Source organism: Salmo trutta, chromosome 7, assembly GCF_901001165.1.
Source record: "Salmo trutta chromosome 7, fSalTru1.1, whole genome shotgun sequence".
NCBI classification, from domain to species: Eukaryota; Metazoa; Chordata; class Actinopteri; order Salmoniformes; family Salmonidae; genus Salmo; species Salmo trutta.
In genome coordinates, this window is record NC_042963.1 from 735,977 (window position 1) to 755,706 (window position 19,730).

Here is a 19,730-nt window from a genome sequence, read left to right on the forward strand (position 1 = left end):
AAGAACTTGCACAGTGCCCTGACCTCAACCCCATCGAACACCTTCAGGATGAATTGGAACGCCGACTGCAAGCCAAGCCTAATCGCCCAACATCAGTGCCCGACCTCACTAATGCGCTTGTGGCTGAGGCAAAGCAAGTCCAAGCAGCAACGTTCCAACATCTAGTGGAAGGCCTTCGCAGAAGAGTGTAGGCTTTTATAGCAGCAAAGGGGGGAACAACTCTATATTAATGCCCATGATTTTCGAATGAGATGTTTGATGAGCACACTTTCGTAGTGTATTTCAGGTAGTTGTGTATCCCTGGAAACATAACAGCTTTGAAAACATAGCTTGTCCAAAAAAAGTGGTATTTTGGCACATCTTACACCGGGTATGTGGTAAGTTGAGCATAGGAACAAGGTCAGTTGAGCCGCCTTGAGGTAAGTGGGGATGGTGACCTGTGAGAGTGGGGGATGGTGACCTGTGAGAGTGGGGGATGGTGACCTGTGAGAGTGGGGGATGGTGACCTGTGAGAGTGGGGGATGGTGACCTGTGAGAGTGGGGGATGGTGACCTGTGATAGTGGGGGATGGTGACCTGTGATAGTGGGGGATGGTGACCTGTGATAGTGGGGGATGGTGACCTGTGATAGTGGGGGATGGTGACCTGTGATAGTGGGGGATGGTGACCTGTGATAGTGGGGGATGGTGACCTGTGATAGTGGGTGATGGTGCTGGTAGGTCAAAGTTTAATTAATGGAATGGGGGTGTGGTATAGTGTATATCTTCATTCAGACATAGCTCTCTCTGTTCAATATCACTGACCCTTTCATTTCTTAACCAGTTGCCTGGGATAGAGATGTTGCTTCAATGTGCCAATTCGTATGTGCCAGTTGTGGTAGTTTTCTGCATTTAAGGCTGAGCCCATGAAACTGGTCTGCCAGATTCTTGATATGATCAGCAAGCTGAGACTCCATGTCATCAGATGAGACCTTGTGTGCCTCCGCTACTCTGTCATAGCCAATGTACCTCTTCAGTGTCATAAGGACAATTTTTTCCATCCTTTGCTGCTGCTCAAATTGACTTCTTCCCTTCTCTGACTTCCTTGGCTGCTCTCTCAAGAAACTCAAGGCGGCTAGACCCCTGCTTGTTTTACGTTTGTATACAAGGGGCATGATGATGTCTGCTCTGTAATAATACAAATGCACTATCATGAGTTTATATGCATGACACATTGCAAAAATACTATGCGTAATACGCATAAAATTGACAAAATGTAATCATCATTTGTATGGGGTATGGTGGCCATTGGCTCATTTTGATTATATTAGTCCACACAGCTACAAGGATGCACTTTCATGCTAGGTTTAGGACCTCATATTGTAGCTTATAAAGACCCCAACTGATGTACATCTACTTTGGTTTAGATACAAGCATCATAAAACCTGTAACATAATACATTCAGTTTACTTTGTGGGGTGGTTTCTTCCTTTGACTCCATGAAATGATGACCTCTTCCTAAAAATGTGGTCACATTATTAATTTTGTATATGGTTTCCTAGAAACAAGGGGTGTCTCAATTTACCCCACTCTCCCCTATTACCACATTGTCTACAGCTTCTTACTGATTGTGTACAATATGTGTCCTGAACATCCAAACCTTACCAGCTTCAGGACATGGTGGTTGGCCAACCACATATCCACACCTCTGTTGTCCTTAGTAGCATGTTTGTAATACTACATATTTATATTATCTAAAGGATCGATCCAGCAGTCTGATCAACACAATTACATTCCACTTCACAGGTCCACTCCAAAGACATATAGAAGCCCATGAGTCTGAATTCCAGAATCAAGTTTGGAGTTGCGCTTGATATTTTTCTGTATGGCTGGAGTTTTCCCCCTTTCAAATGCACATGGACTCAGTTGGTCCTTACGTGACTGAGCCACAGGTAAGAGTAGAGACAACAATGTGTATCTATATCAAGGGGGGGGGGTCAAGTGAGTCTCTGATTGATGATGGGATAAAGGTTTATCTCTATTTGATATTTAGTTGATCTGAGGGTAGTGCCAAGTTGATCTGAGGGTCGTGCCAAGTTGATCTGAGGGTCGAGCCTAGTTGATCTGAGGGTCGTGCCTAGTTGATCTGAGGTTCGGGGTAGTGTCGGAACACCTTGTGGATCCACTGGGTGTAGAAGGGGACGTTGATGAAGATGCCAGGCCGATTGGCACGGGCACAGCCTCTGCCATGGACACTGACCCCCACTATGACCCTGCTCTCTCCTTCCTGGCACACCAAGGGGCCGCCATAGTCCCTCTGACAGGGGGAGAGACATAATGCATACATTAGGAATAACATACAGTCAACTCCTGATGAGAGAGAACTTTTCCAAGTGTTTCAGTGCATATTTCATTCACAGTTCACCAGATTCCTTACCTCACAGACCCCCTCGTCCTTCCTCCCCCCAGCGCAAATCTTGGTGTCTGTGATTTGGAGGTTCCCTCTGTGTTGTTCACTACACCTCTCATTACTGACCATGGGCAGATGGACCACCTTCAGTACACCTTCATGACCCGTACCTGAGTGATAGGTGAGAGGAGGGGAGATTATAGTCATGACAACAAGACATCAGTACAGCTAATGATTAACCAGTCCCTTTCCTAGATTACATAATTTTGATGGATGTGATTGTATGTGTGTGTACCTTTGGTCTCGCCCCATCCATGCATGCTACACATCGAGCCATCAGGAATGGAGCACCCAGCCACCGGCAGCTGAATGGTGTGGACACTGTCTGCAGGGAGGGCAGGCCTGAGTGAGAGAAATATTTTTGTTGTTGTTGAAAAATACAAGACTAGAAAACGTATGATATACGACCAGGAGTGTTTGTATATTTCTGTTCAGGCACTCACTGGGCCAGCCTTATGAGGGCCAGGTTGGAGCCCTCAGGACCACAGATCACATGGGAGATGGAGACTTCCTGTCTGAAGGAGCTGTTAGGAGCCAAGCCACGAAGGTCTGATACACCCAACCACACACGATACTCACTCAGGTCTGGAACACTGTGGAGACAGGTGGACGTAAGCATAGTAAAGACAAAGAGGCAGAGCAAAAGAGGCAGAGCGAAAGAGGCAGAGCGAAAGAGGCAGAGCGAGAGAGGCAGACCGAGAGAGGCAGAGCGAGAGAGGCAGAGCGAGAGAGGCAGAGCGAGAGAGCGAGAGAGCGAGAGAGCGAGAGAGCGAGAGAGGTGCAGTTACCATGAGGAGAAGCATTGTCTGTCAGTGAGGACCCACTCCTCTCGTATGAGAGAACCTCCACACCAGTGACTGGACCTGGGGAGGGAACACACCACACATGATATTACACACTGGGAATGGACCTTTGCTAACTCCAACAACTTGGACAAATGGTCTATATATCTGCCACTAGAGCAGAGTTTATACCTACAGTAGATAACACAGAGAAGCAAAGCCAGGCGTGTATAATAAATAAATATATATATGTGTGTATGTGTGTGTACCGTTTCTGTATGCTGACCATCCAGCTTCCGTCTGTGATGGCGACAGGAGCTCCTCCTACTATCCTGGTGGTCTTATGGATGAAACATGACACCTCCACTGACAAGTTGAGAAAGAGGAAACTATGTTGAAACAACCATTTTATACCCAGAGAGAAGTACAAGATGAAAACCAGAAGGTGGAGTAGAGCGACTGACCTCGCTGTGGAATGGTGTACTCTGATGGTTCACCTGTATGACAGAGGATGAAACACAAGATAGAGGTCTCAGTGACAACAGAGTGACAATGCCACTACAGCAGTGGTGTGTGTGTGTGTGTGTATGACTCACATGCTTTGACGCTGCAGTAGTCCCAGGGTATCGCAGTGCTGTTAGTGTAACACCAGGGGCCGTGTGTGTCTCTGTCTGGGTTCCTACAGAAACTCCCCTCCTGTCCCACAGTCAGCACCGCTGCATCTCTGTCCCAACTATACACAAAAAAAACAAAGGAGAGTATGAGAGACGGTTAAAGACAGACTGTCAGCCCATCATAATGAGAGGAGCCATAGCTCTGTATGGCCTCTCTCTCTTTACCCATCTCTTTCTCACACACACACACACACACACACACACACACACACACACACACACACACACACACACACACACACACACACACACACACACACACACACACACACACACACACACACACACACACACACACACACGCACACACAGGGCAACGATCGTAATGTTTGGAACGTCTCCAACAGAATTCCTTCCCAGACATTCCAGGATGATAATAGGGGAATTCAGAGGAGGACCAATCGTGCGTGCTGAGAGAGTGATCCCTCTGAGTCTCTCTAACATAAACAATAACTGCTGACCTCTGACCTCTGGGCGGGAGCCAAGCAGAGGAACCGATTGGCTTTGAAGTATTCCGAGAAGGAAAGAGGCTCAGGGTCAGAGGAAGCCTGCAGCGTGTCCTCCAGATGCTTTATTACACACCCACTCAACCATCCGTTACAGTGGAGTGGAGTAATGGACCAGTTTTTCTCTCCTTGAGAACAGCCAGGCTCTGACTCTTTGTTAGACCAATATGACTTGACCACATGTCAGCTACAGGTTAACTCCCCCATGACCTCTTAGGTTCAACCATGTGTTTCTGAATAGGGAACTCCATCTTAGGGCTGTTACGGTGACCGTATTATCGCCACACCGGCAGTCATAAGTCATGACCGCAGTCAGATTCCAAACTTGCTAACTGCCTGGTACTCCACACCCTATTGTCCCTCTAATCACTCTGACATCAATGTAAATGTGATCGAAAGTCAAATCAAACACTTCATGAGGGCCCATTAGCTCATGTTGTGCAACATTTCTATAGGCTATGCAATTGATGGCCTCAATTATAAAGAGGAGGATTCCATCAGCTTTCTATAGGCTAGGCCTACTATATTTATTTCTCAGCTTTCCTAATATTAAGCACATTGCTTCACTTTAAAACAGGAGTATAGCCTACCTGGCTGGCATGAAAATGAACCACGGGAAAAGCGTCCTCCATTCGCTATATAAGTGCATAGATGACATGTATTTTTCCCCCCTGCCTCTGTTCATAACTAATTTCACACATTATTTAGTATACAGTACCAGTCAAAGGTTAGGACACACCAACTCATTCAAGGGTTTTTCTTTATTTTTAGTATTTTCTACATTGTAGAATAATAGTGAAACGATCAAAACAATGAAATAACACATATGGAATCATGTAGTAACCAAAAAATATATTTTACATTTGAGATTCTTTAAAGTAGCCACCCTTTGTCTTGATGACAGCTTTGCACACCCTTGGCATCCTCTCAACCACCTTCACCTGGAATGCTTCTCCAAACGTCTTGAAGGAGTCCCCACATACACTGCCATTCAAAATTATGGCAATGTTGAAGAGCCGACTCCGGGATGCTTGCCTTCTAGGCAGAGTTGCAAAGAAAAAGACATATCTCAGACTGGCCAATACAAATAAAAGATTAAGAAGGGTAAAAGAACACAGACACTGGACAGAGGAACTCTGCCAAGAAGGCCAGCATCCCGTAGTCACCTCTTCACTGTTGACGTTGAGACTGGTGTTTTGCGGGTACTATTTAATGAAGCTGCCAGTTGAGGCGTCTGTTTCTCAAACTAGACACTAATGTACTTGTCCCCTCGCTCCTCTTTCTATTCTGGTTAGAGCCAGTTTGCGCTGTTCTGTGAAGGGGGTAGTACAGTGTTGTACGAGATCTTCAGTTTCTCGCATGGAAAAGCCTTCATTTCTCAGAACAAGAATAGACTTACAAGTTTCAGAAGAAAGTTCTTTGTTTCTGGCCATTTTGAGCCTGTAATCGAACCCACAACTAGTCTAAAGAAGGCCAGATGTATTGCTTCTTTAATGAGAACAACAGTGTTCAGCTGTGCAAACATAATTGCAAAAGGGTTTTCTAATGATCAATTAGCCATTTAAAATGATAAAGTTGGATTAGCTAACACAATGTGCCATTGGAACTGATAATGGGCCTCTGTACGCCAATGTAGATATTCCATTAAAAGTCAGCCGTTTCCAGCTACAATAGTAATTTACAACATTAACAATGTCTACACTGTACTTCTGATCAATTTGATGTTATTTTAATGAACAAAAAAATGTGATTTTCTTTCAAAAACAAGGACACTTCTAAAAAAAATATTTAACCAGGTAGGCCAGTTGAGAACAAGTTCTCATTTACAACTGTGACCTGGCCAAGATAAAGCAAAGCAGTGCGACAAAAACAACAGAGTTACACATGGGATAAGCAAACGTACAGTCAATAACACAATAAACCCAAAACTTTTGAACGGTAGTATGCTGAGTACTTGTTGGCTGCTTTTCCTTCCCTGCGTTCCAACTCATCCCAAACCATCTCAATTGGGTTAAAGTGGAGCCCAGGTCATCTGATGCAGCACTCCATCACTCTCCTTCTTAGTCAAATAGCCCTTACACTGTCTGGAGGTGTGTTTTGGGTCATTGTACTGTTGAAAAACAAATGATAGTCCCACTAAGCGGACACCAGATGGGATGGTGTATCGCTGCAGAATCCTGTGGTAGCCATGCTGGTTAAGTTTACCTTGAATTCTAAATAAATCAGATACTGTCAGCAACAAAGCACCACCACACCTCCTCCTCCATGCGTCACAGTGGGAACCACACATGCGGAGATCATCCATATGTCATCAGACCAAAGGACAGATTTCCACCGGTCTAATGTTCATTGCTCGTGTTTCTTGTCCCAAACAAGTCTCTTCTTCTTATTGGTGTTCTTTAGTAGTGGTTTCTTTGCAGCAGTTCGACCATGAAGGCCTGATTCACGCAGTCTTCTCTGAACAGTTGATGTTGAGATGTGTCTGTTACTTGAACTCTGTGAAGCATTTATTTGGGTTGCATTCTGAGGTGCAGTTGATTGCTGATTTCTGAGGCTGGTAACTCTAAATAACTCTGCGTCTTCCTTTCCTGTGGCGGTCCTCATGAGAGCCAGTTTCATCATAGCGCTTGATGGTTTTTGCGACTGCACTTGAAGAAGCTTTCAACGTTTTTGAAATGTTCCAAATTGACTCACCTTCATGTCTTAAATAATGATGGACTGTCGTTTCTGTGTGCTTATTTGAGCTGTTCTTGCCATAATATGAACTTGGTCTTTTACCAAATAGGGATATCTTCTGTATACCACCCCTTTCTTGTCACAACACAACTGATTGGATCAAATGCAATAAGAAGGAAATAAATTCCACAAATTAACTTTTAACGAGACACACCTGCATTCCAGGTGACTACCTCATGAAGCTGGTTGAGAGAATGCCAAGAGTGTGCAAAGCTGTCATCAAGGCAAAGGGTGGCTACTTTGAAGAATTTGTTTAACTATTTTTTGGTTACTACATTATTCCATAGTGTTGATGTGTTCACTATTATTCTACAATGTAGAAAACAGTACAAATAAAGAAAAACCCTGGAATGAGTAGGTGTCCAAACGTTTGACTGGTACTGTATGTAAAGACAAGATTAAATTAAGAATAGTCTGATGGATGACAATATTATCCTATCACTTGTGAAATATATATTATCACTTGTGAATGATGCACAGCATGTGCAGTTATGCAAGAAACAGCGCATTACTTCTTTTTGCGACTTTTTCAAAGTCTAGTCGCACACCTCATGTAGCCTAGCCCATAGGTTTGTATCACAACTAAAGTGGCCAAATATGTACTTAAAATTAGGCACATTAATCCACTTTATAACCGGTGTAGAGCCTAACTGGCTCATAGGCGGCGTGTGAGTTTCAAGTTTGGGGAACATAATTTTTACCATAAAAATGGAGCTTTATAATAAAGCATTACATGCATAATCACATTTGAGGTCACTTTGGAGAATGTGTTTTCCCGCTAATTGCATTTTGGAACATTCGCACTTATAGCCTACTGCCGTGTGAGCACTGCTGGCTTATAATGTGAACAAATAGCCTAATAGTTTATTAACATTTTAAGCTAAACATTCTGATCTGTTGCATCAGCCTCATTGCTTTTACATTTTTTTTGATGCAGTGGTTGTATTAATTTGGGATCTATCGCATCCCACAACTGTCCCAGACTATGTTTGGAATATTTATTTCTCGCACAGAAGGACAAGTTGACCAATAGAATAGGTCACGTTATGTACTATGGGGGACAGTATATTGACATAAGCTAGAGCTTTTGCTGTTTGTTAGACCTACTCATCTTGTTGGCTGATAAAAAGTAAATGTGGACAGCTCTTCTAACATCTCCAATATGCGCCTCGGAATTCTATAAGAAGGCAGTTGCCCGATGTGTCTGTCAAACTTGTAGCCTACTTCGGAGCTCAGATGCCTGTGAGAAGGACCCGATCAGGTGACGGGCATTGGCTAATAAGAATTGAGATATCTGAGAGAGCCATGTGAGAGATGCTTCGGAGCACGCAGCCGGGTGAAGGGAATAATAATTATTATATTCAGCCCAAAGGCACAACGGCCACTTTGGCCGCAAAAGGCATTGCATTTTTTAGGGGGCATTACAGCCACACATGTGGGATGCTGTCGGGAAATTCGAGGCCTTGTGAGAATATTATCAAGTGCTTGACAAATTGTGAATGAGAGACTGATGAAGTGTGCACGGCCTGCACAAGAAACAAAGAGTGCATGCCTTTGATGCAACTTTTTTCAACTCATCATTAGAGTCGCATGTATTACAAATCAAAACATATAGCCCAACATTTGTATCACAACTAAAGTTGCATATATAACTCTAAAGTAAGCATACAGGAGGACCTGTTTTTTTATCATTGAGAAAATATCCTTTTTATTTTATTCAATCAAATTGAATCAAATGTATTTATAAAGCCAATCAAATGTATTTATGAAGCCCTTTTTATATCAGCCGATGTCACAAAGTGCTATACAGAAACCCAGCCTAAGACCCCAAACAGCAAGCAATGCAGATGTTGAAGCACGGTGGCTAGGAAAAACTCCCTAGAAAGGCAGGAACCTAGGAAGAAACTTAGAGAGGAACCAGGCTCTGAGGGGTGGCCAGTCCTCTTCTGGCTGTGTAATAATAATCACACTGGTTGTAGAGGGTGCAACAGGTCAGCACCTCAGAAGTAAATGTCAGTTGGCTTTTCATAGCTGATCATTTAGAGTTAGAGACAGCAGGTGCGGTAGAGAGAGAGTCGAAAACAGCAGTTCAAGGTAGCACGTCTGGTGAACAGGTCAGGGTTCTATAGCCGCAGGCAGAACAGCATACAGCATGTTCAATTGTATTCTTCATACGATAAAATAATGCCACAGCATTCTAAGCAAATCTTGTCTGTTAAATGAACTAGTGTAGCCTACAGCCATATGGCATAGCTACATTAGCGCCTAACGTAAGCACAACTCATAGTACGCTATCCTGTTCTTCTGAAATAAAGTACATTTTCTTCATATCGCGTTTCTCACAATAAATCCAAAATATATAATGGATTTATTGTGATGGTGTAGGCTATATTAAACGGATTTATTAGACTTTTGAAAATATAGATTTTCCAAAGATCTGCATCAGTGGCTTGTAGGCAATGCGTGGAAGCCAGGTTATGCTAAACGTGTTTATGTTAATTTACGGTCAATTACCGTGAGACCGGCAGTTATTTGCTCAACAATCACCAGCTTACAAAATGTCATGACCACCACAGCCCTACTCCCATCTATGCCCCACCCCACAACACACAAGCAGATGTGTAGCATGTGGTTTTGCTACCTGTGGTCTCTCCAGAGGGAACAGGGAAGACCTGACCTGGTCCTTGACACCTCTCCTCTGTAGCTCTCTCCATTGCCCTCGTAGCAGTCTGGAACGCACACACACGTACAGTATGATACCAGGATAATAAAATATGAAAACATATTTATGTTACTGTAATACAAGTCAGAATGCTACAGACCACACCAACCCCAGGGAAATATGGTATTAAAACTATACAATCTCTGGTGTCCTGACTGGTATACCAGAACATGACCACAAAACACCAGTCACAAAACTGTCCCAACTCCGAGATTCTCATCTGAGTGTGGGAAAAACACAACCCTAAAGAATCTGTATTCCAGATCCACTTACTATCCAATGGGACACAGCTTCCTTGTCCTCTCTATCCAATGGGACAGAGCGATGTTGTAACGCTGTCAGAGCTAGTTTATTTATGTGCAGTGGGCTGTGATTCCCAGAGTCCTTCAGTAATACTTCTATAGAAACATACTTTATAAGTTGCTCAGGAGATTATACTTCAGGGACAACACTGAACTAATGTCAAGTATATTATTATTATTCAGAGAAAACATATCTGCATCAGGAATCCATCTATTTTGCATGGTCAAAATAAAAATGTTTAGGAGCCAGAAGCCTATTCCATTTACATAATTTAGCAGACGCTCTCATCCAGAGCAACTTACAGGTGCAATTATGGTTAAGTGCCTTACTCAAGGGCACATCGGCAGATTTTTTTCACCACTCAGAATTTTAACCAATGAGCGTTTGATTACTGGCCCAATGCTATAACCGCTAGGCTACCCACCACCCGTTCACATGTCAGTTTAACCAAAAGCAGTAAATGTCCATTGCACTACCATTGTCTGAGACATGAAGACCTGTATTAGTTACTGGAGCTATAGGCTTTAGCTCAGGGGACTACTGTGGTTTTGATTATGCTAGGCTCTCACCATGGGGTTCAGTATTCTGTGTGTCACAGTGGGGGATGTTGGTGCAGAATGCCTTGCGAACGTTAGGGTCTGAAGTGAAGCACCATGGGAGGTCAAGGCCGTCAGGGTTCCTACAGTAGTTCTCCCTCAGGTCTCTGCAACACACACACACACACACAATAAAGATATATTCTCTAAACAAGTTAAAGTGCAACTCCACCCTTTTTCAACATCCTATTCATTATCTCCAGCACCAAACCAGTGTCTACATATGTGAAAGAGGCATGTTTCTACGACCTGTGGTTAAAAAGATGGGAAGAAAGGTTTTAAAAAAATAATTCTCTGTGATATCAAAGGGTAGGATTAAAAGTAAGACAAACGGTGATTTCCAAAACCTGCAGTGAGTTTCTAGCCAGAGGGAGGGTATTTTCTGGCTCCCCACGTCACCACGAATCTCATAGTGTTTGAAAATCACTGTTTTAATTTATGATGATGTCACTGGGAATAACTTGTTAACGTTATATTTGAATATGAGATTGAAAAGTGGTGAAGTTGCCCTTCAACATGTAATATAGTGTGTGTAGGGTTGTCGATGTGTGTCCGTACAAGTGTGGGTCACTCACTTGCAGCGATAGTCCTGGGGTATGTATGTGTGGTTGTGGGGGTACTGTGAGTCCCAGCGTTGACAGGTCACCCCACTGGGTGTTACTGCTACTGTCCCTCTGTAGCCCTCACCTCGACCCCGGAAACAGCTGGTAGTCACATCTACCTCTCCCACACTGTCTGAGGCTGAGAGGGAGAGAGAGAGAGAGACAGTGAAGGAGAGAGAGACAGAGAAGGAGAGAGAGACAGAGAAGGAGAGAGAGACAGAGAAGGAGAGAGAGATTGAGAAGGAGAGAGAGACAGAGACAGACAGACAGACAGACAGAGTGAAGGAGAGACAGACAGACAGACAGTGAAGGAGAGACAGACAGACAGACAGACAGACAGACAGACAGACAGTGAAGGAGAGACAGACAGACAGACAGACAGACAGACAGACAGACAGTGAAGGAGAGACAGACAGACAGACAGACAGACAGACAGACAGACAGACAGACAGACAGACAGACAGACAGACAGACAGACAGACAGACAGACAGACAGACAGTGAAGGAGAGACAGACAGACAGACAGACAGACAGTGAAGGACAGACAGACAGACAGACAGACAGACAGACAGACAGACAGACAGACAGACAGACAGACAGACAGACAGACAGACAGACAGACAGTGAAGGAGAGACAGACAGACAGACAGACAGTGAAGAGACAGACAGACAGACAGACAGACAGACAGACAGACAGACAGACAGACAGACAGACAGACAGACAGACAGACAGACAGACAGACAGACAGACAGACAGACAGACAGACAGACAGACAGACAGACAGACAGACAGGTGAGGATTATAAAGACAGGACCAGGGAATAGAAAAGGCCAAAACAATACAACTCTTTGTTTCTATGTCTTTCTTTCTGCCTTGGTTTCATTAACACAACGTTTAAGGGTTAGACCATAAAACTGGACTGGGTTGACTTCCAAGGCCTGTACCACAGAGACAAAGAGAGAGAGTCCAACCAGTAAGATGCTATCTGGTATAGTCCCAGTTCCAGTGCTGCTGATGACTAGCAGAGAAGAGCCAAACAACGAAACAACAAACACACTCACACAGCTTTAAAGTGTTGTTCTCCGTCAATCTTATATAGGCTCACTTTTTTAAAACCTTTATTTAACTAGGAAAGTCAATTAAGAACAAATTCTTATTTACAATGACAGTCTACACTGGCCAAACACAGACAATGCTGGGCCAATTGTGCGCCGCCCTATGGGACTCCCAATAACGACCGGTTGTGATACAGCCTAAAATAAACACAGTCTATTAACCATGACATAACTGGGAATGAGTGTGTGTGTGGGTGTGTGTGTGTTGCTCAAAACCAATCAGAGAGAGAGGAGGGGGTGGAATGACAGGTACAGGAAGCTGTACATTTGGAGTAGTTAGTCACACCACACACTCATACATACGCATGCGCACACACACCCACACACACTCACGGCAGGCTGTGATGTTGCAGTACTCCCAGGCTGTGTGTGCATCCAGGGTGAAACACCACGGTCGTTGACGTCCATCTGGGTTCCTACAATAGTTGTCATCTAGGCCTTTATCAGGATACCTACATCCCAAACAGAAGAGAAGGATTTCAACAAGTCATTGGGAAAGATGTAGATACATACAGTTGCAGTCAGAAGTTTACATACACTTAGGTTGGAGTCATTAAAACTTGTTTTTCAACTACTCCACAAATTTCTTGTTAACAAACTACAGTTTTGGAAAGTCGGTTAGGACATCTACTTTGTGCATGACAAGTAATTTTTCCAACAATTGTTTACAGACAGATTATTTCACTGGATCACAATTCCAGTGGGTCAGAAGTTTACATACACTAAGTTGACTGTGCCTTTAAACAGCTTGGAAAAATCCAGAAAATGATGTCATGGCTTTAGAAGATTCTGATAGGCTAATTGACATCATTTGAGTCAATTGGAGGTGTACCTGTGGATGTATTTCAAGGCCGACCTTCAAACTCAGTGCCTCTTTGCTTGACATCATGGGAAAATCAAAAGAAATCAGCCAAGACCTCAGAAAAAAAATGGTAGAACTCCACAAGTCTGGTTCATCCTTGGGAGCAATTTCCAAACGCCTGAAGGTACCACGTTCATCTGTACAAACAATAGTACACAAGTATAAACACCATGGGACCACGCAGCTGTCATATCGCTCAGGAAGGAGACGTGTTCTGTCTCCTGGAGATGAACGTACTTTGGTGCGATAAGTGCAAATCAATTCCAGAACAACAGCAAAGGACCTTGTAAAGATGCTGGAGGAAACAGGTACAAAAGTATCTATATCCACAGTAAAACAATTCCATTATTGACATAACCTGAAAGGCCGCTCAGCAAGGAAGAAGCCACTGCTCCAAAACCGCCATAAAAAAGCCAGACTAAGGTTTGCAACTGCACATAGGGTCAAAGATCGTACTTTTTGGAGAAATGTTCTCTGGTCTGATGAAACAAAAATAGAACTGTTTGGTCATAATGACCATCGTTAGGTTTGGAGGAAAAGGGGGGAGGCTTGCAAGCCGAAGGACACCATCCCAACCGTGAAGCACGGTGGTGGCAGCATCATGTTGTGGGTGTGCCTTGCTGCAGGAGGGACTGGTGCACTTCACAAAAGAGATGGCATCATGAGGAGGAAAATTATGTGGATATATTGAAGCAACATCTCAAGACATCAGTCAGGAAGTTAAAGCTTGGTCACAAATGGGTCTTCCAAATGGACAATAACCCCAAGCATACTTCCAAAGTTGTGGCAAAATGGCTTAAGGACAACAAAGTCAAGGTATTGGAGCGGCCATCACAAAGCCCTGACCTCAATCATATAGACAATTTGTGGTCAGAACTGAAGAAGTGTGTGTGCGAGCAAGGAGGCCTACAAACCTGACTTAGTTACACCAGCTCTGTCAGGAGGAATGGGCCAAAATTTACCCAACTTATTGTGGGAAGTTTGCGGAAGGCTACCCGAAACGTTTGACCCAAGTTAAGCAATTTAAAGACAATGCTACCAAATACTAATTGAGTGTATGTAAACTTCTGACCCACTGGGAATGTGATGAAAAAAATAAAAGCTGAAATAAATCACTCTCTACTATTATTCTGACATTTCACATTCTTAAAATAAAGTGGTGATCCTAACTGACCTAAGACAGTGGATTTTTACTAGGATTAAATGTCAGGAATTGTGAAAAACGGAGTTTAAATGTAGTTGGCTAAGGTGTATGTAAACATCCGACTTCAATAATACGAGCAGTGAGCAAAGTGGGAATGCCGGTGTGTGTGCGTGCTTCTCCATCAGTTTAAGCATGCATTTATACGTTTCTCTGTGTGTGTGTATCTATAAGTGTGTGTGTGTTGGCTATAGGGCCTCCATGGCCAGAGTATACTGGTCCACTGCAGTTGTTTTGCATCTTATTCCTCCTCCAGGCATACTAACAGAGCCTCAGAGGTACTGAGAACCTCTTCATCACAGCGTTGAAGGGTGTGTGTGCGTCCTGCCCCAGCAGCAGGTGGTGTGGATTAGTGTTAGACTCGTTAACACGTCTTTAGTCATCCTTGTGTTTCTGTAATTAATATTCAACCTCATACTGAGTGTGTGTGTGTGCGCGTGTATACATGTGTGTGTGTGTGTTACCTCTTGGGGTGGAGGTGGTGTTTGTGTGGTTCCTCTAGGTCCCAGCGTTGACACTCCCGTCCCGTCTCGGTGTGATCCATGGGACCTCTGTAGCTTTCCCCATTACAGCTCACACACTCCACTGGACACACACACATGATATGGACATTATTTATGCAGATACTACATGTAATACCAAAATAGTTTCTGTATAATTGTCCCATCTATTTAAACGTTCATGTAAAATGTCTCCCCTTAAGTCCAATGAGTCAACATTCAGTGTGTATGTGTGTGTGTGTGGAGCAGTGTAAACAGCAGAGCAGAGCAGATTAGAAACAGATGTTTATGAGTCTACTATTCCCATTATGTGTGTGTGTGTGTGTGTGTGTGTGTGTGTGTGTGTGTGTGTGTGTGTGTGTGTGTGTGTGTGTGTGTGTGTGTGTGTGTGATGTCCCAGTGTTCCTCATTACTGGAAACTTTCTTTCAAATCAACCTTTCCAGTCATTTTTCTTTGGACCAAAACACACATTCCCATTACAACACAGACCCATTACATTTCCTCTGACTCTTATAACAACCTTGTGGATTCCTCCCTCCCACACACATCTCTGGTAGTACTGTGTATTTCATACACATCTTATCACATCACTGTCAGCTGTTTATTAACTAGATACATTGTATTATCCACAGAGGACATTTATCCTCTAGACACCATCTGAGAAACAGTGATTCTCCTGTGACAGTTTGCGTCATCCAGTTCTAGATACCACAGGCCATGATCCAGTGCCACAGGGAGAAGGGATCACAGTACAGTTAAATGGTGCACTGTAAAAGAACATGGGCTGTGGTGCGAAAACTGCTCCATGCCTAAAGTTAAAGCCATTTAACTGACCTAATAGAGTAAGAATCCCCACTAGGCACAGGGGTTATGTATAGACTGAAAAGCAAAAAAGTCCCTTTGGGTTGAAATAGTTAACAAAGCCAGAGAAAGATGAAATGAGAATCGACAACATAAAGTGAATCACACTTCTGCAAGCAGCAATTCAGGTCAATACCATCACAAACAGTTGGATAATTACTACATTACTGAGAACGCACCTGATATTCCACTTGGCTGCAGTTTGCCACAGTTAAGTGGAGACCAATGAGGGGCATTGAGGGAGAGAATCCACCATGTTAGAGCCACTAGTTGTTGGCAGGGGTCAATGTGTGTGTGTGTGTGTGTGTGTCCTACCTTGTAAGCACTCAGGTACTCCACAGTCCTGGTGTCTGACATTGGGGTCTGTAGTGAAGCACCATGGTCCTGAAATAGCGTTGTCAGGGTTACGGCAGTAGTTGTTTGTCAGCTCCTTCTTCCTGTTCCTCCTCGGTAGGAAACTGGAGGGAGAGAAGAACTTCAGTGTTCATCAATATTTCACTCAATCACAAACATATTCTCATTCTATCTGGTGCAGAGTTGAAAGGCAGAAGGGAAATCTCCAAGGTGGAGCGTAGAACAGGCCATGTGTTACTAAATAACCTTGAGTCATACACATCTACGTATTGACTGAGGAACAATTCAATTGTGGTTTTGTTTGCTGACTCACATGATCAATTGGAAGGATTTATATGGGTCACAGCTGAAACAATTTGGAAGGCACAGAGCTAGGCAACATAATGCAACATATGGTAATGTGTGGGTGCCCCAGTGTAAACTCACTGATAAAGCACACATGCACACAATTTAGCTGTAATTGCTTGACATACCAAGCCTTAACAGAACTCTGACACATCCTACGAGCGACAGAGCCGGTGTAGTAGGATTTAATCTTAGTCCTGTATTGACGCTTTTCCTGTTTGATGGTTCATCTGAGGGCATAGCGGGATTTCTTAGAAGTGTCCGGATTAGTGTCCCGCTCCTTGAAAGCGGCAGCTCTAGCCTTTAGCTAGGTGCGGATGTTGCCTGTAATCCATGGCTTCTGGTTGGGATATGTAAGCACGATCAATTTGTAGACAAAGTCCTCAATGCATTTATTGACGAAGCCGGTGACTGTGGTGGTATACTCCTCAATGCCATCGGATGAATCACGGAACATATTCCAGTCTGTGCTAGCAAAACAGTCCTGTAGCATAGCATCCTCGTCATCGGGCCACTTCCATATTGAGCATGTCATTGGTACTTCCTTGTGATGGTGCCGGAGGGGAAGGTTGCCGTCTTATCGGCTCTTAACCAACCAGGCTATTTCGTTTGTTTTTTCACGTTGTTCGTAACTTGTTGTGTACATAATGTTGCTGCTACCGTCTCTTATGACCGAAAAGAGCTTCTGGACATCAGAACTGTGATTGCTCACCTCAAACTGGACAAAGAGTTCTTCTTCAATGAGTCGGACGGGAGGAATATAATACAGACACACAACAAGGCCCAGATCCCTGTTATTCGCTGGAGAAGGAAATCAGGGTGCGTTGTGAGGATCAGGTGACGAGTGGCTAATGTGCTCATGCCTTCCATCCTGCTAGTTAACGTTCAATCGCTGGAAAATAAATGGGACATACTCAAAATACGTTTATCCTACCAACGAGACATTAAAAACTGTAATATCTTATGCTTCACCGAGTCGTGGTTGAACAACGACATTATCGGCAGGACAAAACAGCAGCCTCTGGTAAGACACGGGGCGGGTCCTATGCATGTATGTAAATGGTGCACGATATCTACGGAAGTCTCGAGGTTTTCCTTGCCTGAGGTAGAGTATCTCATGATAAGCTGTAGACAACACTATCTACCAAGAAAGTTTTCATCTGTATTTTCGTAGCTGTCTACATACCACCACAGGCTGATGCTGCCACTAAAACCGCACTCAATGAGCTGTATACTGCCATAAGCAAACAGGAAAACGCTCATCCAGAGGCGGCGCTCCTAGTGGCCGGGGACTTTAATGCCGGGAAACATAATTCATTTTTACCTAATTTCTATCAGCATATTAAATTAACAACCAGAAGGAAAACAATTCTAGACCACCTTTACTCCACACACAGAGACGCATACGAAGCTCTCCCGTGCCCTCCATTTGGCAAATCTGACCATAGTTCTATCCTCCTGATTCCAGCTTACAAGCAAAAATTCAAGCAGGAAGCACCAGTGACTCAGTCTATAAAAAAGTGATCAGATGAAGCAGATGCTAAACTACAGGACTGTTTTGCTAGCACAGAATGGAATATGTTCCGGGACTCTTCCGATGGCATTGAGGAGTACACCACATCAGTCACTGGCATATCCCAACCAGAAGCCAAGGACTACAAGCAACATCCGCACCCAGCTAAAGGCTAGAGCTGCTGCTTTCAAGGAGCAGGACTCGATCCCGGAAGCTTATAAGAAATCCCGCTATGTCGTCCGATGAACCATCAAACAGGCAAAGCATCAATACAGGACTAAGATCGAGTTGTACTACACCGGCTAGGACGCTTGTCGGAATTGGCAGGGCCTGTAAAGTATTACAGACTACAAAGGGAAGTACAGCCGAGAGCTGCCCAGTGACACGAGCCTACCAGACGAGCTAAATAACTTCTATGCTCGTTTCGAGACAATAAACACTGAAACATGCATGAAACCATCATCTGTTCTGGACAACTGTGTGATCACGCTCTCCGCGGCTAATGTGAGTAAGACCTTTAAACAGGTCAACATTCACAAGGCCAGACGGATTACCAGGACGTGTACTCCGAGCATACGCTGACCAACTGGCAAGTGTCTTTACTGACATTTTCAACCTCTCCCTGTCTGAGTCTGTAATACCAACATGTTTTAAGCAGACCACCATAGTCCCTGTGCCCAAGAACACTAAGGTAACCTGCCTAAATGACTACCGACCTGTAGCACTCAAATCTGTAGCCATGAAATGCTTTGAAACGCTGGTCATGGCTCACATCAACACCATTATCCCAGAAACCCTAGACCCACTCCAATTTTCATACCGCACCAACAGATCAACAGATGATGCAACCTCTATTGCACTTCACACTGCTCTTTTACACCTGGACAAAAGGAACACCTGTGTGAGAATGCTATTCATTGACTACAGCTCAGCATTCAACACCATAGTGCCCTCAAAGCTCATCACTAAGCTAAGGCCCCTGGGACTAAACACCTCACTCTGCAACTGGATCCTGGACTTCCTGACGGGCTGCCCCCAGGTGGTAAAGGTGGGTGATAACACATCCGCCACGCTGATCCTCAACACGGGGGCCCATCTGGGGTGTGTGCTCAGCCCCCTATTGTACTCCCTGTTCACTCATAACTGCATGGCCGGGCACAACTCCAACACCATCATTAAGATTGCCGATGACACAACAGTAGTAGCCCTGATCACTGACAACGATGAGACAGCTTATAGGGAGGAGGTCAGAGACCTAGTCGTGTGGTGCCAGGACAACAACCTCTCCCTCAACGTGATCAAGACAAAGGAGAAGATTGTGGACTACAGGAAAAGGAGGACTGAGCATGCCCCCATTCTCATCGACAGGGCTGTAGTGGAGCAGGTTGAGAACTTCAAGTTCCTTGGCGTCCATATCACCAACAAACTAACATGGTCCAAGCACGGCAAGACAGTCGTGAAGAGGGCACGACAAATCCTATTCCCCCTCAGCAGACTGAAAAGATTTGGCATGGGTCCTCAGATCCTCAAAAGGTTTTACAGCTGCACCATTGAGAGCATCCTGACAGGTTGCATCACCGCCTCCCTGTGGCTCAGTTGGTTGAGCATG

At 44.2% G+C, this 19,730-nt stretch overlaps 1 protein-coding gene across 2 annotated transcripts in view; it reads right to left on the bottom strand.

Moving 5' to 3' along the window:
* Positions 1-989: 989 nt before the first annotated feature.
* The window catches only part of LOC115196709 (hepatocyte growth factor), a 51,620-nt gene continuing 32,879 nt past the window's right edge, over positions 990-19,730 (bottom strand). For both annotated transcript variants that reach the window (XM_029757551.1, XM_029757552.1), the window contains exons 5-18: positions 16,225-16,367; positions 15,012-15,132; positions 12,818-12,936; positions 11,342-11,507; positions 10,740-10,873; positions 9,787-9,874; positions 3,826-3,962; positions 3,694-3,726; positions 3,499-3,595; positions 3,236-3,310; positions 2,891-3,040; positions 2,683-2,789; positions 2,415-2,557; positions 990-2,294 (exon numbers count right to left, since the gene is read on the bottom strand). In XM_029757551.1, coding sequence (XP_029613411.1) covers positions 2,115-2,294; positions 2,415-2,557; positions 2,683-2,789; positions 2,891-3,040; positions 3,236-3,310; positions 3,499-3,595; positions 3,694-3,726; positions 3,826-3,962; positions 9,787-9,874; positions 10,740-10,873; positions 11,342-11,507; positions 12,818-12,936; positions 15,012-15,132; positions 16,225-16,367 — 1,693 coding nt within the window. In that variant the 3' untranslated portion in view covers positions 990-2,114. The remainder of the gene's footprint in view (positions 2,295-2,414; positions 2,558-2,682; positions 2,790-2,890; positions 3,041-3,235; positions 3,311-3,498; positions 3,596-3,693; positions 3,727-3,825; positions 3,963-9,786; positions 9,875-10,739; positions 10,874-11,341; positions 11,508-12,817; positions 12,937-15,011; positions 15,133-16,224; positions 16,368-19,730) is intronic.